This window comes from Poecilia reticulata, chromosome 21 (genome assembly GCF_904066995.2).
Source record: "Poecilia reticulata chromosome 21, P_reticulata-male-v2, whole genome shotgun sequence".
NCBI classification, from domain to species: domain Eukaryota; kingdom Metazoa; phylum Chordata; class Actinopteri; order Cyprinodontiformes; family Poeciliidae; genus Poecilia; species Poecilia reticulata.
In genome coordinates this window covers 22,077,040-22,101,491 of record NC_088850.1, presented here as the reverse complement: position 1 = coordinate 22,101,491, position 24,452 = coordinate 22,077,040, and the positions used below count along the sequence as shown (strand labels likewise).

The following is a 24,452-nucleotide window of genomic DNA, read 5'->3' as shown; positions in this document are numbered from 1 at the left end:
GAAATTCCAAACAAAAATTTTGTATTTAGTAAAGCTGCAGACCTCAAATAATGCAAAGAAAACAAGTTGATATTCATTTAGAAACAACAATACTAATATGTCTGAACTCAAGGAAAGTTCAGAAATCAATATTTGGTGGAAGAACCAGGAGGTTTTCAGTGCAGCGGGCTCTTCATTCTTTCCAGAGCTGTATATAAAAAAATCTATATTTTATGGGGATTTTATGTGAACTTTGCAATGTGTATTCAGGGAAAACTAACAACCAGCTTACACTAATATGCAGTTTTGGAAATTAAGTCAATGTAAACGGGCAATTAAAGCTGTAGCTGCATAAAGACTTTACTGTGGGGATTGTATTCATTTCTGCCAAATGAATACAATCGTATATATATATTTAATATATGAAAATCACATTTTCATCAACAAAGAACAACATTATATATTAGGAAGAGATGAAATCCAACCAGCTCTAATTTAGTCGTGTGAAAAAGTGGAGGAACACTGAGAGCTGTTGTGCAATAGGAAGTGAAGGCGTCCAGCGCAAGGTCAAGGTCACCAGTTTCCGATGGACATTCTGCCAACAGACAGACGTGAAGATCTGCATTTCCTGTTTCCTTCTACATTATCAATATTTTAAGCATCATCTTGGTTATTTTTTTAAGCTGACAACAATTATTAAGGCTTCTCTGTCTCTACAGTATTAAGGAAGTGAAAACCAACAGATCCAGATCAGCACCACACAGTAATAAACTTGTTTTACCTCGACTTCCTAAAATGATTTGGTTTCTTCATGACCTTGATGCAGCAGTTGGAGCAGGAGTTTTTCAGATCCACCAGCTGGTAGATGATTGGATTGTACATCGCTGACGACTTGGCTAGCAACGTGGGAATGACAGACACGGGGATGGGGATGGAGTCCGGCTCGCCGAACGCCGACACCACAGAGACCACGGCGTACGGAATCCAGGCGATCAAGAAGCCCGCGCAGATCAGCATCGCCACCTAGGAGAGAGAAGAAAACAACATTCAGAAGTTTTTAAGTTGATTTATTTTAAGAAGTTTTTTCATCCTGCTTTGTTCTCGTAGCCCCAATTTTGGTCATATTCATACGTTTCCTTTTGATATAACCAGGGTTGGAATAGTTTTGGGTTTTTCATTATGGTTTAGTTTTATTTCGATGTGACTTTTTGTTTGTCTAATTCACTTAGTTTTAATTAGTCTTATTTGCTAATGTCTATTAGTTTACCTTTGCTAAACCTGCGGGTACAGAATTCAAAAAAGGTCAAAGTATTATATTGTGCTGATGTATATATTAATTGTGTAACAAGTAATCAACAAAAGATTCCATTTTCAAAAAATGTATTTAATTTATTGTTGACCAGCAGTTGATTCTGATGTTTTCTCCTTCTGCTGCTGTCACCATTTTGCTTTACAGCAGGTGACAAAGTCTTCGCTTCCAGTCTTGACTGTCCGTGTTCCACATTTTAGATGTTTTCCTTGTTCAACTCACTGACAAACGGCTGAATTACCTCTTCAGTAGGCAGCTGAGTTCTTCAATCTTGCTAGTGAGCTGATAATTTAGCTCAGGTGTGTTGAAGCATCTGAAAGTAGCAGGAAAACCAGCCATATCCTCTTGTAGTGCCCCAAAGTGGTCATTACAGTCAAATTAATCAGGATATATGGCAGGGGTCTTCAAAAAATGAATAATAGGAGATGTTGATTTTATAACTGAAGTAGCGTACGCTGTCTATATACATTGTATTTATTACCTAAGATGGAGCAGCTTTCAAAAAATAAGCAATTTCTCCTTGGGGATCAATAAAGAATATTCTATAAACTGTTTGATTTTCTATAAACACAAAAATCAAGTGATATTCTATTTATCTTTTCAGTGTTTTAGTTAGTTTTATAAATGAATAATGTAATTCCACGTAGTAATTCTTTTTCCACCATTGATTGTTTTTATTCATTTCAGTTAACGGATATGTTTTTTATAACTTCAATGTGTATTTTGCTTTTTTTTTTTGTGGACTATAATAACCTCGGACATAACTGACCTTTGTGAGTTTCATTTCCAGGTTGTGGTTGTTTCGTATGCGGGCATCATAGTGTGAGATTTCCTTGGACGACGACTTCACTTTAAAAATGATCATGACGTAGGAGAAGACGATGATGCCTGCTGGGAGGACGAGGCAGAAGAGGAGGATGGCCAACACGAAGCTTTGGCCCGACACAGAGGCTTGGGCGAGCCACCAGTCCAGGGTGCATGAGGTCCCAAACGGCTCCGGGGCGTAGTGGCCCCAGCCAACCAGCGGCATGGTGGCCCAGAAGGCCGCATACATCCAGACAAAGGACAAGCAAATGAAGGTGTGGTGGCGCTTTAACCATGTACCTAAGATGAGTAAGAAACATATAATCTACATTAGAAAAAAGTTTAACACAAATAAACCTACATTTCCCTTCAAACCCATCTTTCAGTGTCATAAAAATTACAAAAATATTCATTTTAATTCTAAAAAAAGAGACACGCTTTGACAGTGTTGGAGTGAGCAGCACAGTTCATGTTTCACTTTAATTCAGTCATCATTTGGAAAAAAACCAAACACTTATTGGACACTTACGTCATTTTCTGTCATTAACGCCGGACTAACCCCCAATATATGCTGTTTGCATCTCCACTTTGCCAAGCTGTGTCCTCCACAATAAATACACACCCATTTCAGTCAGTGAGGGTGTTTACTCTACCTCCACAGCGCCGCATCAACATCCGTCAAATTTAGAACGGCTCTATTTTTGCCGGACGCCGAAATCTTCAACAATCACGGCACTTCAGCAGAAAAATGCATGAACACCAAAATGATTCACCAAGACAGACCAATTTGATTGCGATACTGGATATGTTAAGGAAAATATGGGTGTTTCAGTATATATCATCTATGGCTGTGCGTACACACAAAATATGTGGATTTAATTCTGAAACCTGCTAAGTTGAATTATCTTGTAGGAGCGTAGGTTCAAGCAGACACAATCAGGAGAGTGTTGGAGGGAAAAATATTAATTTTGGAAGTTGAGAACTGCAGTATTTTATTTTATTCTTTTAATCACTGACTTGATCGTGAGATCTCTCATTTCACACACATTCTTCCTGGAGTACTTCTAGGGTTTGCAGTGCAGCAGAGCCGCACGTAGTGTAAATCCAGGGTAAATCTGCTTTCACATGATTTCCTATCTTTCTTTGTATGCTGTCACATTGACAAACACATGTTGCATTGAGTAAATGCAAGAACATCAAGAGGATTTTGCAGAACATCAAGGCCCAGTCACAGTGGCGCAACTAAACATTATTCAGGTGGATGCGAAAACATAGATCGGCGTCCCCTCACTCGCGCTTCCACCCCCCCGCCCCCAGACGGGGTTTTGGCGCCCCCTCTGGTGCTGCGCCCCTATGCGTTGCATACCCTGCATACCCACTTTTTGCGCCACTGCTCAGTCATGTCTTTGGAGTGCATGTCACTCGTAATATGCTTCTGTTCTGAAAAACGCATGTGTTCTGGTATCATGGTGTGAAACTTTAATTAGGTAGGGACAGCGTATGCTACTTAAGCTATAAAATCAACATCTCCTATTATTTATTTTTTGAAGACCCCTGCTATATATCTTGATTAATTTGACTGTAATGACCACTTGGGGGCACTACAAGAGGATATGGCTGGTTTTCCTGCTACTTTCAGATGCTTCAACACACCTGAGCTAAATTATCAGCTCACTAGTAAGATTGAAGAACTCAGCTGCCTACTGAAGAGGTAATTCAGCCGTTTGATTCAATGAGTTGAACAAGGAAAACATCTAAAATGTGGAACATGGACAGTCCAGGACTGGAAGTGAAGACTTTGTCATCTGCTGCAAAGCAAAGTACCAGACGGATGATTACTAATCCCATGGCCTTTTATTTACTGTGCTGTGCTGTCAGAAAGTGTTAGCTACTGTTAGCGGACTCACCGTATCGGAGGTGGCAGATCTTCAGGTAGCGGTCCAGGCTCACCACTGTCATGGTGATGAGGCTCCCACAGCCAAAGAAGAAGCCTGCCCAGCCATAGAACTGACAGCCTTCCCAGCCGAACAGCCAGCGGTGGGAGAAACTGGACACCACAAAAAACGGCTTTCCGGTCACTGGAGGGAGGGAAGGCGGGATGAAAAAAAAAGTAGAAGAAGAGGAAAGAAAGGTGAAATACAAGTGAGAGAACAATGATGGATGGGATGGGAAGAGGAAGGGTCCAGGAAAAAAAATGAGTGAAAAAAAACTAGACTTTTAATTTAGTGGTAAGAACAGAAAAGGGCATTCTGAGTGTCACAAAATTACAGTGAACAGTTTTATAAATTTTTATTTGTGTTTTTTAATCATTGGATAAAAAGGTTGAAAGTATGAAGCACCTTAACAACACATAAAAAAAATAAACACACACATATTTATATTTATATATATCAGAATTTTCCTACTAAAACTAATAGCAGGCATCTTACTTGCTTTAGGTAGTATGTTTTACTATTATATCCCAAAGATGCAGTGAAATCTTTGGGAAATATGGGAGAAAGCTGGTTTTGTTTTCCACACTAAAAATGTTATTCCTTTGGAAGAGTGGTGCAACACAGCCAAAATTATTTATTTGGCAAAATCTCTCGGTGGAATGAAGGACTTGAGGCCTTTTCATGTGATTCTCATGAGTGTGCGTGCGTGTGTGATTTTTTTTCTAGTACTCTAACTTTCTATCCACTGCCAAGAAACATAAACAAAAGCCCACTTTAAAAAACCCAAAGGTGAGTTTGTTTGCCTGTCCTGGTTCCCCATCCTGTAATTTGAACCATTTTTGTTTGTTTTGCCAACCAACAAAATTGGCAAAAGAATTTTGCCATTTTTTTTAATTTATTTGCTGTTTGATAAAACTTGTCTAGAATTTAGCAACCAAGACAAGTTGGGAAGAGGACAATAAAGTCTAGTTTAAAGTTTAATTCTAGACATTCTCCAAAACCAAGAAGGTTATAGTTTTGTTAGTTAAACCTTTATTTCACCAGGCAAAACATTAAGATCAACTTCCTATTTACAATATTAGCCTGGAAATGTTAAAACATTGAAAAGAGGAGAGAGGGCAAAGGTCAACAACATTTTACAGACATTTACTCTGGATATACAAACCCGATTTTGTATTTCCAAACAAAACACTGAACTTAAAATATTTCTGGTTGAATCGTTCCTAGGCTGGATTTTTAAGCTTGGGTCGATTAAAAACTCTTTAGCTTTTGAATTTTCACCTCTAGTGGAGAAAATCATTTGCGGTCGTCATCTTAAAAATCGATATAGAGTTTCTCCCGTGTTACTGGATGTCCTTCAACTGCATATTTCCCAGCTTTCATTGTGAATGAGCTACTGTTAGAATCAGCCTGGATTTCTCTTCTCATGCTTTGCATTTGACAAATTGTTTCTCCAATTCATCTCCAACAAACTAGATGTCGTCTTGAGCAGACGACATCTAGTTGTCGTCTGTTCAATGACAACTAGATGTCAAAGGAGAAACTAACAGGGATAGAAGATTTTATTTAAGTAAAAAGCAACGCTGTAGGAATTTCATAAACATTCCAAACATTTCTTTGTTGCAGTAAATTTTGCAAACAACGATGTACCACTCTTCATAGTGAACAGCAACACTAAGCCGCTGGATGTAATGTGCCTGCAGGATGTTATTTCGTGACATTACAAATCTGAGATTGTCAGTCAATTTGCATACATGGCCTGTTCTGTTGGCTGCGAGTCGTTATCCCACAGAGAATTTCATCAGGAAAGGAATCAGTGGAGGCATAAAGAGCTGAGCACCCTATTCAAATCAGAGCTGGTTACCTGTCCAGCATCAGACAGTATTATGACCATAACAGAAGCACAGACACTGGCAAGACAGATCAGACATAGAAAAAGTTTCCATGAGGCTCTTGAAGTGAAATTCACTTCAGCAGTAAAAACATACTACACAATCAAACCAAAAAAAAGTTCATAAATTATGGATATTCATGTAGAATGGAACAGGGGGATACATAATGAAAATGAGATTTCAATCTCATTCCTGTCTAAATCCAGCAGTTTCCCTCAGATGTCTAAAAAAATTCAACATGATTTCAGCTTCAGGTTCTTATCAGAAATGTTTCCTAAATGTTTTTCTAACCATCCATCCTTCAACTATATTTGCCTTCCAGCTGCAAATCCTTAAAAACAAAAGTCATGATATATTAGTACCACCAAGCCTTCCTTAGGTCCAGTGGGTTAGGGGTGGGATTAGGGTTGGGGTTCGTCCAGTGTGAGTCTTCCTTCCAACAGGGTGTGTGTGGTAGGAGTTTTTTTTGGTCTTTCATTCACACAGCAAGTCATCGTGTTCCAACTAATATAATGTGCTGCAGTCAAGCTTATGTGTAACTGCTATACAAATTTTTAGGACAGTAATAATGGACAGAGCCGTCAATGGATCAGTTTTAAAGTTATTCAGTAATGAGAGCCAACTTTATCATCACAAATTATAACATGAAGGAAGCTAAACTTAAAGCGATGGCCTTAGATGGAGCGCTGGCTGCAACTCCTGTAGAGAAGTCTGTTAGGATGTGGTGGGACTGTGACGTGCTTCACTGACAGACTTATTTCATAAGTTCAAAATGATAATTTTCAGACATAGAATTGAATAGAATTCAACTTTATTGTCATTGCACCGTCACAAGTACAAGCAATGAAATGTAGTCTGCATCTATCCCGAAGTGCTATACAGGGTACAAATATGTATTTACAGGTGTACAAAGGTTGTTATAAAAATGAAATGTTCAGTATAAAAATAATATAATATAAATAAAAAATATGGGAGCTATGTGCACATATACAGATAATGAAGATTATACAGAATATACAGAAATGTTAGGAATGAATTGTTTATGTATTAGTAGATTTACAATACAAGATAGATAATGGCGAGTGTGAGGACAGTCCGTATGTTGTTGTTGTATGGAGGTATGGGGGGGTACAGTCCTTATAGTTGTGTCAGGAGGCGTTCAGGAGCGTGCCAGCTGTGGGAAAGAAGCTGTTCCGATGCCTGGTGGTTCTGGTCCGTAGGCTTCTGTAATGCGGGGTGAGTAAAGTCCTTGGTGATTTTCCAAGCCCTTTTCAGACACCTCTTCCTGTAGATGTCCTTGATGGTAGGGAGCGGTGCCCCAGCGATGTGCTGGGCAGTTTTCACCACCCTCTGCAGCGCCTTCCGGTCGGAGACAGAGCAGTTCCCATACCAAACTGTAATGCAGTTGGTGAGGATGCTCTCGATGGTGCAGCGGTAGAAGTTCGTGATGATCTCTGAGGACAGGTGGTTCTTCCTCAGGATCCTCATGAAGAAGCCTTCTTGATGAGTTTGGAGCAACTGGTCGTCCAGGTCAGATCCTCGGAGATGTGGAACCCCCAGGAACTTAAAGCTGTCCACATGCTCCACCTCTGTCCCCTTGATGTGGATGGGTGGGTGTAGGTCAGCATCCCTCCTGAAGTCCATGATGGGCTCCTTGGTCTCCTCCTTGTAGGCGACCTCATCGTTGTCTCTGATGAGGCCGATCACCATGGTGTCATCTGCAAACTTGATGATGGCATTTGAGCCACGGACAGGTCTGCAGTCGTAGGTTAGGATGGAGTAGAGGAAGGGACTCATCACACAGCCTTGTGGCACTCCGATGTTTATGATGATGGCGGATGAGACATGTTGGGGTCAACTGGTCAGGAAGTCGAGCAGCCAATTGCACATGAGTGAACTAATGCCTAGGTCTCTGAGTTTGGTGATGAGTGAAATGACAGTGTTAAATGCTGAACTAAAGTCTAAGAACAGCATTCTGGCGTAAGTGTTCTTGCGGTCCAGATGAGAAAGGACAGAGTGCAGCGCTACGGAGACTGCGTCCTCTGTGCTCCTGTTCTGCCTGTATGCAAATTGGTGGGGGTCCAGTGTGGGAGGGAGACAGGATCTGAGGTGTGCTAGGACCAGCCGCTCCAAGCACTTAGTGATGATGGGGGTGAGGGCTACCGGGAGGTAGTCATTGAGTCTGGTTGGGTTGGAATTCTTGGGGATTGGGACGAGGTAGACTTGAAGCAGGTCGGTACCACAGCGCGGGCCAGGGACAGGTTGAAGATCTCCATCAGCACTCCTGCCAGCTCCTCAGAGCACGCTCTAAGGACACGTCCAGGTATGCCATCAGGACCCGCAGCCTTGTGGGATTTAATCCGGCTCAGAGCCGCTCCTACGTCAGCGGAGAGGAGAATCAGTGGCTGTTGGCCTGAGGTGGTGGTTGCCTTGGTTGCAGTTGTGGTGTTCCCTCTCTCAAAACGAGCATAGAAGTTGTTAAGCTCGTTGAGGAAGGAGACATCAGAGGAGGCAGGGGAGGTGTTGGGATTCTTGTAGTCTGTGAGAATCTGAAGGCCTTACCACATATGTCGGGGGTTGGAGTTGGAAAAGTGATCCTCCACCTTCTTTTTGTAGTGGTGTTTGGCCTTCTTGATTCCCCTCTTCAGCTCAGCCCTGGCTGCACTGTAGGTCTATGCATCCCCTGACCTGAAGGCGATGTTGCAGGCCTTCAGCAGGAGACGAACATCTCGGTTCATCCAGGGTTTCTGGTTAGGGTACATGGTGATGCGTTTATGGGCGGTGATCGAGTCTATGGTAGTGGAGATGTGGTCCAGTACAGATGAAGCGTATTGATCCAAGTCTGTGTGGTGGAAAGTATTCCAATCTGTGTTCCTGAACCGATCCTGAAGCACAGCGTCTGAACCCCCTGGCCACACTTTTACTCTCCTCACAGTGGGTTTCACACGTTGGATGAGTGGTGAGTACCGAGGTGTGAGAAACAGAGAGAGATGATCTGATTGTCCGATGTGGGGGAGGGGTGTCGCCTTGTAAGCTCTAGTCAGATTGGAGTAGACATGGTCCAGGGTCTTGTCTCCTCTAGTGTGGCAGGAGACATGTTGGTGAAATCTGGGGAGGACTGTCTTCAAGTTGGAGTGGTTGAAGTCACTCGCAACAATAAAAGCAGCCTCGGGGTGCTTGGTTTGGTGTTGCTAATGGCCGCATAGAGTTCTTTCATGGCTAGCTTGGCATTAGCATCCGGGGGGATGTACACAGCAGTGAGGTTGATTGAAGTGAGTTCCCTTGGGAGGTAATAAGGTCTGCATTTGACCATTAAAAACTCTGCATTCTGTGAGCAGTGACTTCTGGTAGTTGCAGAGTCTGTGCACCAAGCTTTGTTAATATAAATGCACAAGCCTCCACCTCTGGTCTTGCTGGAGTCATCTGCTATCCTGTCGGCTCGGTGTGTGTGGCGTCCAATTAGCTGGATAGCATTGTCCGGACAGCTGTTGTTTAGCCATGTTTCGGTGAAAAACATGACATTCCATAATCCGTCTGTCACTCATGATGAAAAGTCGCAACTTGTCCATTTTATTGGCCAGAGAATGGACATTGGCAAGGAAAATGCTGGGTAAAGGGAGCTGGTGTGGTGTTAGCTTTAGCCTAGCTCGCACCCCTCCACGCCTACCCCACCTTTGTTTACGGTCTCTTCGCCATCTGCGCGCACTTCCGCTCGGGCGGGAGAAATAGACAGCCTCCGGTGTTCTGGAGATTTCTGGGACGAGTCGAAGATCTGCCATAGCACAGCAAAGCGGTGCAGTTCTGAAAAAAATGTCCGGTAAGAAATAGATAGAAAATCACTAAATAGCAGGTTCTGGAGAGACGCTGAGCCTCGCGTTGTTCACGCGCCGCCATCTTGATACAAAATGTTCTAGACATCTCCGACATCTGGATTTTCTGTGTCTGCCTTCTTCTGGTACAGAATTATGACCCATGTGTCACATCCGTGACATAAACATCTGACTGTAGGTGCTTTGAAAACTATCAAATATGTATCTGATTTTGCACGTTATATAAAAGTGGCTCAAGTCGGATTTTTGGGAGGTGAGAAGATTGGAATGGGGCCGTTCAGACTGCCGTAAACATCGCATATAGGTCAATCTAAGATTGTCGCTTGTGGTTTCGTAACTTGATCATCCTGCAGTGTATGGTTTGTTACGGTAGAGCGTCGTGGCCGCTCTAATCTAAATCAGGATATTTCCCCGACTGGGAGCTTTAACACTGAATGTGACAGGTAGCCAATCAGAAAGCGCGGATTCTCCTCCGCGCTTTTTGAGGGGAAATTACGGAGGGGAATCCCAAACAGCTGACATGGCGCAACACGAAGTCCAGCAGACATTGGAGATAATATGTGGAAACAACATGTTTATTCAACATTTCGTGCAAAGAATATAGAAATGACAAGGGAAGGAGTTGGAGCATAATTGCTATTGCAGTTGATAAACCCGGTAAGTTTTCAGCTGTTCTTCGTTAACGTGACATAAATAGATTAGAATGATGTTCATTCAGTCAGGATTTTGCGCTGATTCTAGCCACATGCATTGCAGGTGAATTCTAGTAAAGCATTGATTAATGCCTGGTTTTAAAATTAGTTAACTGGACTCGTAGCCATTTTGTGTCCTTGTACCTGGACACCACACGGCACGACAAACCTGATCGAACCGTTATACCTAGGATTTCTGTCTGCTAATGTGTCTCTTAGGTTTTGAAAATGGGCCGACAATCGGCCGACAACTCGTGTAGTGTGTGCTGGACATTACACAAAGGAAATGAGGAAGGGAGGGTCAGTGGAGAGCACCAGAGCTGAGCCTTTTTTCATTCAGTCTCATCAAAAGAAAGAAAAAAAGGCAGGAAGAGACGATAAAGCCGCTAATTAAAATGAGGTCGAAAGGTTTAATTTATTGTGCGATTAATTGATTTTTCGTTTATCGCGACAGGCCTAAGCAGTAACCAAAAAACATCCTACAGTAAGTGAAACAGGACACATGAAGAAATAGCTAACTCTATGGCCCAGTTGTTTTTCGGCACCATTGTTGCTTTTGACTAAGTCAAAGACACAACATGCACAGGCACAACATTTCTTCTCCATGTCTTTTAGTACACTAACAGAAAACCATTTACTGGTTTCCCAGAACTTCGATTCACAGAACTGAAAAGTGGAAATGCATGTGACAACTCCTGTGGCCAGAGTTCTTCTAGGAAGCACAGCACAAAAGGTATGTTGTAAAAAAAGAAAGGAAGAGACACACTCACACACAAACACAAAAAAGAGAGTTGCCCCTAAGCTCAAAGAAAGAACAATGTAAAAATAGATGATGCAGAAACCAAGTGATTAATACAACTTGGCAATCTACGGTAGCATTGTGAGGTTGATCAGTTGCACGTGACTAGATGTTCATGCTGTAAGCAAAAGATCTAAAACTGTAAAATATAAAAATAAACATTTTTTATCTGTGTCTATGGCGATCTGTAGTCCTGGACATCACAGGAAAGTGACATCAATGACGACTTTATTGTTGGGAAGTTTTGTCATGTGATGGGTTTAGCTGATTTATCCCACATGCAAAAACACCACAGGAGAAGGGTGAAAATAATCAAAATACAAACAAAGCAGATGATATTCGGCTCCAGACGCGACTCAGCTTCGCACAGCTCACTGGGGAAGACGACAGGGGAGATGGTGAGTTCAGAGTTGTGGGAAATTAGAGATCTTCCTGACAGGAATTTAGCTGGCTTACTGGTGATGTGTAATAACCGGCTTCGGAGAGAGAATATTGGTGCAGGGAGTTCCAGGGTTTCTTGGGGGTTTCCTCTCAGGTAGGTCCAGAGTTTGGAAGGAGTGAGTGAATGACGGACTGAGATGGATGGAGTGGTGGTGGTGGAGGGCGGACAGGCAGGCTGGTTCGTGAAGACGGCAGAGGGTCGGCAGAACGGCCAGTCAGAGCTTTGGGACTGAAGGTAGGTACAGCTGCAGCAGGTGTGTCTGGGAACTCAGGCATCCACGTAGTGATGGGCTATTTGAATTCAGGCTTCGAGGCTTGTACCGAGTAAAAAGGGGGCGTGTTCGATGAAGTCCCACTTCGAGGCTTGTGTTGTCTTGCTGAAAACCACGTGACTGGCAACAAACGACGCCTCGCATTGCATGGGTCACGTGACTGCTTCATTTTGATTGTCGATTTTCAAAATAAAAGCGCGACGAGCCATGCTGCTTCATGGGTTGTCCATTTTTTCTCGCATCAGAGGAGAATATTTGTCTTCAGTGGCCAAAATAAAATGAACATTGACCAACATAGTTGATGTGTATTGATGAGGGCACTCATCAAAATGTAATGTCTGTTACTGCTTTTCTCAATTGTAGATTATGTTGTTTATTTATAACTATAGTTTTGTGATTTTATGATGTGAATCTCTTTGAACTGCATTGCTGCTGAAATGTGCTACATAAATAAACTTGATTGATTGTCTGAAATGGAGCCAGCAAGAAGAAAATCTCTGATATCTGGGAATACGATCATCCTCACAATAAAATTCTTCAGATAATAATTAACCTTCCACCTCCCAATTTCTCACCTTCTGCAAAGTTCCACTCTTATTTGTAGTCTGATTAGCAAGGATATATCTGTCTCGCACAGCAGATGTTGCAGAACTAAAATTCAACATGTAGCCAAATATAAGGGATCAGAGCCAATTGTAAATTCAAGAAAAAGTGAACGCCCCAACATGCACTGCACTCCCAAGACACTAAAACATCAAATGTCTTTATTGTCAAATCAGACAGGCATAAAAGAAAACCCAACACAACCACTGACGTTCAACATATACCAGGATTAGATTGGCTACAAATCATTTTAATAATTAAAACATATGACAATTAAATATGGTTTCATTGATTCTCCTGTTACTAAATATGAGTTTGATGAAAACTTTGTGACAATATTGCATTTACTAATTTTTGGAAGTATGATCCAACTGAGTGACAAAGCTGTTAGTTTCACCAGCAGATGTCACTAGTGAGTTATGAATGAAGCATCGAGTAATGAACCTTTTGGCAAAGCAAAGGGCTGGAAAGGTTCATTGCTTCATGAGGCTTCATTTGCCCATCACTACATCCACGGGGCAGCTTCCTGTGGCGTCATGAGGGAACTCAGGAGCAAGAGCCAGATCAGGATGCTGAAAACTCTTGAGGAAAAAACAGGCCACAAAAAGGGGATTACAAAAGCTCACAAGAACACGGAAACTCAGAGATAACTCAGAGGGGCTAAGAGGTACAATCACTGGTTAACACTCTGGTGTCAAAGTACTGGCCGTCTGCCTCTCTTAAGTCGTGGGTAACGAGATGATTGCTTCCCGGTGTGAATATGATGTCACAGCAGAGGAGCACTCTGGCCTGCCGCCTCCAGGACTCCATCTAGTGGTGAGTAAAAGGACCAAGCAGCAGCCCCAAGAAAACCCAAAACCCCCCAGAACCTAACAAGTTTACTGGTATTGCTGGTGTTTTTTCTCACCCCATTTACAGTGAGGAGGTCTTCTTCCATGGAGCCAGGGTTAATAAAATCAACACAAAGCCCGAGTTGATTCCCCACCCTAAAAGTTCCTGGAGAGCCAGCAGCCATGTGGTCCGCCGAATTTCAAGCAAAATAAAGCAAAAAAATATCCAATTGTCTCCAGGGCAAAACTGCAGACATGATGAGCCAAATGTTTTCTTGGAATTACTGAAAACTGAGGCGGTCAGCATGTAGACACACAAATACAAGGCTGCACCATAAAATATTAGGAAGACATTGCAGGCTTTGTGTGGCCCCTAACACTACCCTGATGTTGACGTTGCCCCTTACAAGAACTTTAGAAATGATGTGGTGCTCTGGCCCCCATAAGGCTACTAGACCAAACAATGTCATTAATTATGCTTTGAAAGGTCTTCTTTTGGTAACAACACACACTCAGACACACACATGCACATGATTGCTCACATGTTCAGAGGCTTAACAGCGTTTACTGTACAAACACTAGATTACAGCCAAACCTCTGGTTCTACAAGCCGGGCAGTGATTGGTTTACCTGCCGGCTCATGCAGCCGTTTTGTCTGAACAGCTCTTAAAGGGATTGCTCATTTTTTGAGTGTTAATCTGCTAAAAGGTTATGAGCAGGTACTAATCTAGCTAAGGCAGGTGATTTAGTGACGTTCTTCACTTTGTATTAATAAATATTCATTTCTGGCAGAGGTTGAAGCTGATGGCTGCTCTGAGAATGGAAACGAAAAAGAGTTTATGCAACTACTGCATTGAAAACAGGTGGAAATTAACCGATTCTTGTTCAACAGTAATAGAGGCCTATTGTTTTGTACTCAAATATGTATTTTCACTTGAGCCTGTTGGCTTATGTATAATATTCATTTACACTGTAAACTACATTTGTTACTGAGTAAAAATGAGATTTCTGTATTCCCCCATTGTGGAAGGAGAGAGCAAATTTCTCCAGTTGTAGCTTCTCCTGTTTGGCTCCCTGTTAAATCCAGAATACTATTTACATTTCCTTACATACAAAGACATTAATTCTCAAGCCCCATCGTATATTAGAGATCTTATTCTTCCATAAATCCCCCAACTAAGTACTTTCCTCTCAGGCTGCAGGTTTACCAGTAGAGTTTCTAACAGTAGAATTGGAGGCAGATCCTTTAGTTATTAGCTCCAGCAGACATCCTGTCTACTTTTAAGAGTAGGCTTAACATATTCACTTTTAGTAAAGTTTGTAGAGTGACTTATGTACTTATTAAGCTGCTATAGGCTTAGGCTACTGGAGACAAACTGATCGTCATTATCCAGTTTCCGACTTTCTCCTCCTACTCTACATTAATGTATTATCTGTAGTTGTTTCTGACATTAACTTTTTTTTATTACATTTGCCGTGTTGTTCTGTTAAAATAGAGGCTTGCCCTTCTACCAATGACATGTGAGTCATGGTTGCACATGCAACGACTTCAGTACATCCACCGTCCACTGTCGCCACATGCTTATTGAGCAGGAGAGATTCAATACAATCGACTGGGCTTGGCTAGAAAACTTTTCACCACTTGGAATAATTTACTGACTTTAACTACAATTTACATACATGTCCAAGTATTTTTTTAAAGGAATAAATCAACACTTCCTTTAAAAACATCAAACTAGCTGCTGGTTGACAAGAGCTACAAAAAAACTGTTGTCACAGAATGGAGTAAACAAGTAACTATCGGAAACTACAGTTAAAATTGCTCTTATCAGAATTGTTACTTGTTGATAAAAACTCGCTGCACAATCAGTATCGCTCTAGTGAGCGGTTCCGTCAGAACCGTTTCTCATTTTCTTTTCCATTGCAGCTAACGTTTCCACGTAACACTTTAAGTATCCAAAGGGCAAAGCTTAATTCCAATAATGGAGAATATTCATAATGGTAGTGATCCAGCCTGCATGTCATCCTGATAATCCTGTACATTCATAGGCAGCATAAGCCTACAGAATGTGCAATTATTTACTTACTTTCTTTAAGCAGTGCTTTATTTTGAGTTAACATGCAATAAAACAACAATGTTAAATGTTTCTGTAGTTTATGCATTCTGCCTTATCTTTATGATGACCAGGACAACCTCTGTGTCTTCAGTCGGCCTATTCAAAGGCCTGTCTGACAGACAAAGTCAACTGAAGAGGATTTATGAGGATTATATAGGGTATGAATAAGGAACTAACATATTTTTCATTTTAATTTATTGTGCTTACATAATTCTGATTAAGCAACATGAGTTATTTTTTAAATAAAATGTTTGCTTTTTGCATAACCTTGAGCTGACTGACAGATACTGACGATGTCTGTCTAACAGCTAATGTTTAAAAATGTTCTGTAAGAATTGAAAACCGACCCATTAACTGTAGCTTCTCAACACCGTCCACATTATTCTGAGGCTCCCAAACTCATTATACAAACCAAGAGAGAGTAAGACAGCCTATTTTTTCCATAATTACATGTGTTACCAATTCTGTTAAAATGGTTAATAGCCTGTACTTGTGTAGCACTTTATCAAGTCCTGAGGACCCAAAGTGCTTCTCACTACATTCAGTCATTTATACACACATTAACATACTGATGATGGTAAGCTACATCGCAGCCCTGTGGCGTTCTATATTTACATTTTAGTTTTTTTATATCCACTCCAAAGTAAAAAAAAAAAAAAAGCTCCTGCAAACAAAGCATGTTCCTCTGAAGAATTCATTTAATCTGTTTTCTGTTTAGTGACAATGAAAAAGCATCAAAACAAAAGTGGTATCGTTGTTTCTTGATCGAGTGGTGTGTTTCTGCGGATGGACATAGTGACGGTTTTTACCTTGTTGCCTCAAAAATCTCTGTCCCAAAGGCACAAACTAGCTGTGCTTCCATTACTAATTTGTGCAAAACTTGGTCGATATTTCCTAATGTTTAAAAAAACAGAATTTTGCAATTGCGGTGTTTTCATTAAATAAGAAATGCAATTCAAATCGCATGTGAATAAGTTTGTTCACATGATAAGTCGTAAAAATAAACATGTTATACAAAGGTTTTTTTCATGTGGATGGCAAAACTATTAATTTGGCAAAATATCTCTGTGGAGCCTTTTCAAGTGATTCTCGTACATATGTGTGTTTTCTTTTGGTGATCTAGTTTCTTCCCAGTGTCAAAAACATGAACTTGAAATTACCTTATCTCTGACTGACTGCTGGAGATCGACTCAGTGAATGAATGAATGAATGCACGAATGAATGAATGAATGAATGAATGAATGAATGAATGAATGAATGAATGAATGAATGATTCAGAAAAATACAATAAAGAGACCAAGTCCTTTATATTTTCCCTGTTAGTTTAGCTGAACCTTTAACTGTAACAGTACTAAATGTGTTGCTCATGGTTACGACGGACAGACAGGCTATATTTTTGAATTAACTTTATAAAAAAATGAGTCGTGCTTCAGAAGTGAAGAGACAAGTTAATTAGAAAAAAAAAAAACATCCTCAGGAGGATACATCATTTCACACCTGATTGTTTCTTGCCTGATGTAAATTGTAGCTTTTACTCAACAATTATTCATGGCCTGAGTTAAGAAATCTACATTCCTTCAGTCAATGAGCATATTCTGAATATAGGAGAGTTATTGCTCTTCTTTTGTCCAATGACATCATTCCCATGCTTCACAACATTGTATCAGTATGCGCCTGACTGTCTTAATAGAGCTAAGGTTCAGAGGAAATGAAAGTTTCCCCAGAACCTTTGATCTGTGGCACAATGTGCTACGTTCGTTCTTCAAAAAAAAAAAAAAAAACATGTCACAACATAAAATGTGTCTCCTCCCAAATTTACTATGTGGGCACCACCTGGTCAGTTTAGTGTGATGATGCTGTTGCACCAGAAATCTGCACTACAGATACCATAATACACATAATACATTGTGCATTGTGGTATCCAATAAAGAAGCAAGGATACATTTTCTCCCTCTGCTGTGTAGAAAATAGAAAATTAGAGTGACTTCGGACCAAACCCCCCTGAGAGCCGGAGCCGGGTGACCCAGTTGGTCCTGACTGACGAAGGTCACCAGCTGACCAAAGCGTTCCAAATGTTGAGCTAGGACTCCACCAGTGGAAAGACTCGTTTGGGAATAAAACCTCTGCGTTCGTCCCAAACGGCGCGATGTGATCCTTCATGTCACAGGACATCAGCCTGGACTCAAAACCTTTACTGTGAGCCGGGCCGCTGCAGAGCGGGCTGCAGAGGAAACTCATGGAGCGATTACCCCGCTTTGTTCACTTCCAGGACACACACGTTCTTTGTTGACTTAACTCTGTCTGGATCAAGAGGGGCACACACAGGTCAGTATGCCCCGCTCTAGAGCTTCAATTATAGATTCTACATATAGCATGCAGAAAAGAGTGTTTTTACTGAGAAATATTCTCAAGCCATTTCTACGTTTCGAACCTTAAACTACTGCGTTAGCTTCAGCTTTTTTCAAATTTGCAATACTGAAGCTCCTCCATGTGAACAATAATTTGACCTTTGCCCTTTTCCGCTGTTTACAGCCTTGTGGTTTAATCAGCTGTGCACAGTAAACTTTAGCTCCTGATATTTAAACTCTTGTCAACACTTGTCTAAATAAATCAATAAAAAAATTTTAAATTGTGACTGAAGATGTTTTAAATAGTTTCTTCCAATACTTCAGAAGATGTTGTAGCTTTTCAGAACTCGTTTTGTAACAAAGACAAGTTTTGGAACCTAGTTTCTGGTTGAATTGTGTGATATTCTTTCTAAATTGAATCCAACTTCTAAAGCTAACATTTCAAGCTATTTTTTAAATACCTAACTCTCATTAGATGCATTTCTACCAACCATAAAATTACGCAGGCTGGAATTATGAGAACCAATTTGCTGAACTGAAACATTGCAATTAAAAAGTTTTTTGATTAAATGTTTTGCCAGGATCAGGTGGTTTTTCAGTCATATCACAATTTCTGTGTTTTACAAAACTCACAAAATGAGAGCAAACAGCAGTCAGAGTGTCAGCTCTAAGCCGCAGAGTTCAAAACGCCTTTTTTACCCGACAACAGAAGAATTTCAAAAATATTTATAAGACAACCTGTGAGAACTGATTTTGATTTATCTAACAGTTGTATGTTCTGTTGCATAAAATATCACCATGCCATATTATTTCTCCCTTCTGACATTTGTGTGCAATTCTATCAGTTAACGAATTCCTGAGTCGGTGGAAACCTCTCTTGTGTGGTCACTGAATAGATTGTAATCAGTCTATTTTAGTGCTGCAGTGAACATGTCTGGGGAAAAAAGGACAGCAGTTCCCTCCAGCTGAACTGCCTTTACAAAACAGAAGAAAAAGACAAACAGAAACACTTTCTGCCACCGGTGGCTACTGTCAGTTGCTGAGCTGCCTGATGACATCAATCTATTTCCCTGCCACAGACATGATGGGTGAAGTCATTTTGCACATCCTGTTTATATTTGACTGTCTTTCTCCTGCAGACTCCATTCATCTCTCTTTTTGTCTCATAAACAGCAGCAGATTAGACCAGCTGTTCTCACTCAGTACATCCACAGTCCACTGCTGCACCATTACACAAATGTTTAAGTTTAGCCTTAGGGGATGAAACGTTTCATTCATCAGCATAAATAAATGACTGAGAACAAGCAATTCAACTCGAGCTCAATTATAATTGATGCGACACAGGCAGCGGTGATGCATGAAGCAGGTTAATAAATGATCGCTTGAACACAGCAGTTTAGTTGGTTAATTTAAACTGCTCTGCTGATGAGCTCTCAAACAGTTGGAATGTGGGTCGTCTTATTTTTGTATTAACTGAACCAAAAAACAAATTCTGCAGCACATGTTCATGGTAAGGTTGCCAAAGTCAGGCTAGCACAACTAGCCTACATACCACTTCCACGTAATTTTTTTCTGAATTAAAAATATTCACTGACTAGTTAAATCTGATACCCATGTGCCTTATATTATCTAGTAGTCATAGTGATGACAGCTAATAGCAAAACATTGCGTCCCTTTTTAAGCTTGTGATTGTGTTGCTTTCCCAACCATTGATACTCCTGACTCAATGCATAGCCATCTTCTAAATGGGTCCTGAGGTCAGAAGTGGTTTGTCACATGAACCCCAAACACCACAAGCCACAGACCACTGTGAAGCACGGTGGCTGAGACATCATGGACACATCAGAGTACGGGGAGGTTTCTCATACCACGATGGCGTGGATGTTATAGTAGTATTGTGTTTTTCTAACTCTGAATCCCATCAATCAAAAAATTTGTCATTAAGAGGAAAATATATATATGTATAAGTTGCATTTTCCCAGCCTCATGTTCTTCAAGCTGTGGACTCGTTCCTCCTGCTCTGGCCGTCTCACTTCTGGTCTGGGTTTATCTTTTCTCGCTTTTGCAGACGGTAATGTTTACTCCTTGTCTGATGTCTGTCAGGACGAATTCAAATTTAATGTGTCGGTCAAAAAGTGCATCACGAAGAGGAAAATAATATATGCAAGTCACACCTGACTATAAGTCAGTCAATACAGTTTCTCATAAGCGAATAGAGACGGCTCATTGTGTTCTCTTACTTTGCACAAGTTTTAATTAAATCAAACAACATGACAGCTGGTCATTTGATGGAGAAATCAGCAGAAAATCAAAGGCATTGTGGTATCCCAGTGCACCCTACGCTGTGCTCCCTAAGCAAACTGGATCAGGTCCAGGACGTTTCAGCGGGGCTTGTGGCAGGAAGTGAACCAGTACTGGATGATGTTGTGAACTTCACAGATCAGACGGGCCGGGTCAGGGCTCTCTGGCTCATGGGAGGATTTGAAACACATGAAGTCAGCAGGTCTTTGTAAAGTAACAAAGTGTTTAATCCCTTTATCTACAACAAAGAGGTTGACCTTAATTAGAGATTTAAGAGACAGTCATAAAAAAATTATCATAGCCCATTAAACATTCTGTTCTTTCAATGGAAATGTTCTTACATTGATGTCTTATAGTTATTAATTTATCAATTAGAGAATGATCAAATCACCCCACTGCATCTCATAAAGATACAAATCTAAACTTTCCCTTTCTTCATTCTCTGACCGTCTTTGGTAAATTTCTTGGTAGGTTTTATTGTCATGTTTTTAGGGTAGCATCCTGCTTTATTATATGGTTATAATAAGTGGTTATAAGGGGGTCACAAATATTTGTGGGTTTCAGGCATTCATGGTAAAATTTGTGGTGGATTCAGTGATGAACAGATTCTGCAGCAGCACTCAAAGTAATTTGCTTCACAGATGGCTTGAGGTTCTTTCCTTGGAAGGCTGTATTTGGTTTATGTGAACATCTTCTCTGTTCTCTGTGGTCAAATAATTCAATTGTGGACTCATTTGACCAAAGAATATAACAAATGAACCAATGAGACTGAAGACCCGTGTTCTCCATATTCTGTGAACCACCCAGACTCCGCGCACTCTCTGTGCAGATGGTTGAGTGTATTGTCTGCCTTTCTTGTGACAAATTTTGTAATTTCCCACAATCCAAGTGGATAGTAGTAATTGTGAGGAGATACTGTAGTTGGGTGCATAGGCTTATTTCTTCTCCACTATGGCAGCCACCGCACATCTGCTGTGGCAGTCTGACTGATGTGTGTGTTTGCGACTCTAAATCTTATCAGCTTGGTGTTGCATGCAAAACAGTTTGATGTGAACACCGTTTCCTGCTGGGCAGTTTACTGTGGGACACCAAGTACATGTAACTGTTTGTAAACATTGACATTTGCATGAATGTGTCCAGTGGATGTCTGCTTTGAGTCCACAGTGAGTCTGTCTCAATTATGCATTATCCTCTGTGTAGTGGAGTACGCCTGAGTATGTTGGGGCCTTCGTAGTGCCATGGTTCATCTTTACTGCGTCTTCCAGATTATCCAGGCAGGTTCTTCAACATCAACAGTAGCTCGAACACGGGCAGGCAACTCCACGTCTCAAAGGCCAGTGTCCTGTAACCTTTAGGTGTGTCTCTTCTTCAACACACCTCAGTCAAATAATGAGGTCATTAGCAGGACTCTGGAGAACTTGACTGCACTTAGGAGGTGACTTAGGTATTTAATTGAAGTGTGTTGGACCAGGGAGACATCGTAGAGTTCCAGGACACCGGTCTTCAAAGACTTGGATCGCCCACCCATGAGCTAGAGCCTTCTGAAGGTCAGCAGATAAGATTTTAGTGTTTTGGATACTTCTTTCAGCATTTTGCAGCCTCCTCTGAAGGTGAAATTGCTTGGATGGCTAGACCTCAGCACCTTGATGGTTGCTTTATTTGTAGACTGCTTTCTGTATGGTTATAGTTATGGGGTAGCTGATTTTCAAATGACTTTGATCTCTCCCCCCAACAGACTCATAATCTGCAACAATCTTCATTCTGAAGGCTCCAGAAAGCTCTTTGGTTGTTTGATGTCATTTTAAGCGAGTGTAAATTTGCATCTATCCTTTATGTTCCTTACCACTAAGGAAATTCAACTTTTTATTGTAAGTTCATATTTTACTTGAATATTTCAGTTTTGCTAAGATTCATGTTAAGCCCACAGGCTATTGTTGGGTGTACAGACTTCTTCTTGCTTTATGCCGTAAGCTTGGCTTTTCTACCTGTTACTGAAAATTCCATCTTTCCAGAGCTCCTATGGCTCCACTCTGTTTCCTGTGTGCAGTAATTGGTTGTGCATAGCTGCCTCCACTCAGCTCATCAGCTGCACAGTATGATAGCCGGGAAATGCAATATGTGTCATTGGATGTTTTGGCAACACAAGTATGTTGGTTTTTCTCCAAGAAATGCTTTTTGGAATTGGCAAAAATATCTTCCTTCCTCACAGGTTTCTTCTTTTAACTAAACCACCCCCTAAACCTAATAACAGGTTCTGCCACCCTGCCAATAGCTGCCATCAGTTGTTTACAGCGACCAACACTTTTACATTGCAGTTGGGAAAATTTGGCCTTTAAAAAATTTAATGCTTGACAGCATGAAGGTCAGTTGAAGCTCATACCAAAAGATAGAAGCCTTGACTTTGATAAGGCAGTTTAAAAAAGCTGTGTAGACATTTTATATCACCTGTATAAGATTTAGTGAATGTCAAAACATGCAATAATCTTTTAAAACCATCCATTCATCAACTCTAAGTGTTAACATGAACCAGACACATGTATCAGATGTTTCCCGTTACCTGATATGCCAAAATCAAAAATGGCAAGGTTAACGATCATCAGTTCAGGAGGCTTCAACTTGGTCTTGCGTTTGATGGTCATATAAATGACAAAGCCATTTCCTATTGCAGACAGGATTCCTGTCAAAGAGAGAAAGAAAGTTTTACTGTAAGGCAATCTTTTTTCTTCAAGCCTTCTATCGTAGCCTGGCAATTGCCCTCCGCTCAATTCCACTCTATTGTCGTCTCACTTCAGTGTTCTGTCTAAAGATTTCATCCTGACCAATCAGTGAACAGAAGGAGTTCCGAATGATGCATAGATTTTTTTCTGCACTGTTTTAGAAATATAGTTTGCCTGTGGTTGTAGTTTGGCAACAACAGTGGAGGAAGAGAACAAAGCCATTTAGACCACGTTGGCCATGCCTCCAAAATACTTTATTGCTAGCAAAGATGTAGCACGAAAAGCTTCATAGTGCAGCTTACTTCAGCTTGCAGAGTCAAACATTAGCAGCAAGCAATCATTTCTCAATAGTCAAAGTTCCAGACCCTTTGTACGAAGCAAAGTAAGGAACAACTTGTTTTTACCAGGCTACTTCTTTGTGTTCAGATCTTTAAAGAAAAGTGACTTCCTGTCAGCATTTAGCTGCAGGACCAGAAAAATCCTAATTGGAGCTAGAATGTGAAAAAATAAAACTTTCACCACCATGGATAACTTAGTTACCTATTAACAGGCCATGAAACCTTTTGTTAGTTTTTCATCTAAGATTCCATCGGCAAAGTGATTGCAGATTACACCAATTTAGAAGGATGGTTGAGTTTTGGAGAAGTAGAAGGAGATAAACCACAGCCATGTTCAAATCTCAGCTGGCAGGTGGCTCGTAGTCGTGCTGACGTTTCACATATTAAATACAAGAAATGATGTGAAAACACAACTCACACATGATATAATGCTGCTCCTTATATATATATATATATATATATATATATATATATATATATATATATATATATATATATATATATATATATATATACAAAGTACATGAGGAATATTAGGGAGGTGTAATGTGTAAAAAAAATGTTTTTGTACCTTGTAATGTTTTATACCCAAGTATGCATCTCAAGGACATTAATTAGCCTAATGCTAATTAGTTATGGAGGCTATTTGTGCTTTGGTGGTTGGCAGGTGATGAACAAAGAGTTATCAAAGTCTTCCTACTAGGTGCTGTTGCCTGAAAATACCAGGATGTTAATGAGTCCAGTGGGACCTGACAGCACACCAGAGAGCCATGAAACCAAACGAAGGAGCTGCAAAGCCGCACTGAGCCGATGTCTGGGGGATAGCATGGCTCTGATCTGGACATTTTATGTTCCATGAATGGAATATATCTAAAAATATAATTAAGCACTAGAGATGTGCCGATCAGGTTTTTTTCCTGCCGATACCGATACCGATCACCCATGAGGGCCGATCACCAATACCGATCACCAATACGATCACATAATTATTATTTTTTTTTTATCATAAACACTACCAGTTACATTATGTGGAAAAAGGAACCATGAATTCACCTTAATTTAGACAAAAATTTGTTTTTTATAACTTTTTCCAAGAAGAAAACTAAACAAAACAGGCATGTGCAAATTGTACTGCTATCAGTAATACTATCTTTAACGGACTGATAACATATGACGGCTCTGAAGAGGCTAAATAATGCAAAGAGCCAAAATAAAACATCTCAACATTGCCAAAAAAATTCAAGTA

General features: G+C 40.7%; 1 protein-coding gene across 3 annotated transcripts in view; it reads right to left on the bottom strand.

Moving 5' to 3' along the window:
• opn5 (opsin 5) overlaps window positions 1–24,452 on the bottom strand; it is a 53,283-nt gene that overhangs the window by 4,463 nt on the left and 24,368 nt on the right. For 2 of the 3 annotated variants that reach the window (XM_008398572.3, XM_008398573.2), the window contains exons 3-6: window positions 22,709–22,828; window positions 4,000–4,170; window positions 2,058–2,392; window positions 761–1,002 (exon numbers count right to left, since the gene is read on the bottom strand). In XM_008398572.3, coding sequence (XP_008396794.1) covers window positions 761–1,002; window positions 2,058–2,392; window positions 4,000–4,170; window positions 22,709–22,828 — 868 coding nt within the window. Of the gene's footprint in view, window positions 1–464; window positions 575–760; window positions 1,003–2,057; window positions 2,393–3,999; window positions 4,171–22,708; window positions 22,829–24,452 lie in introns of all 3 variants that reach the window. The other variant, XR_532518.3, reaches the window with a different exon arrangement.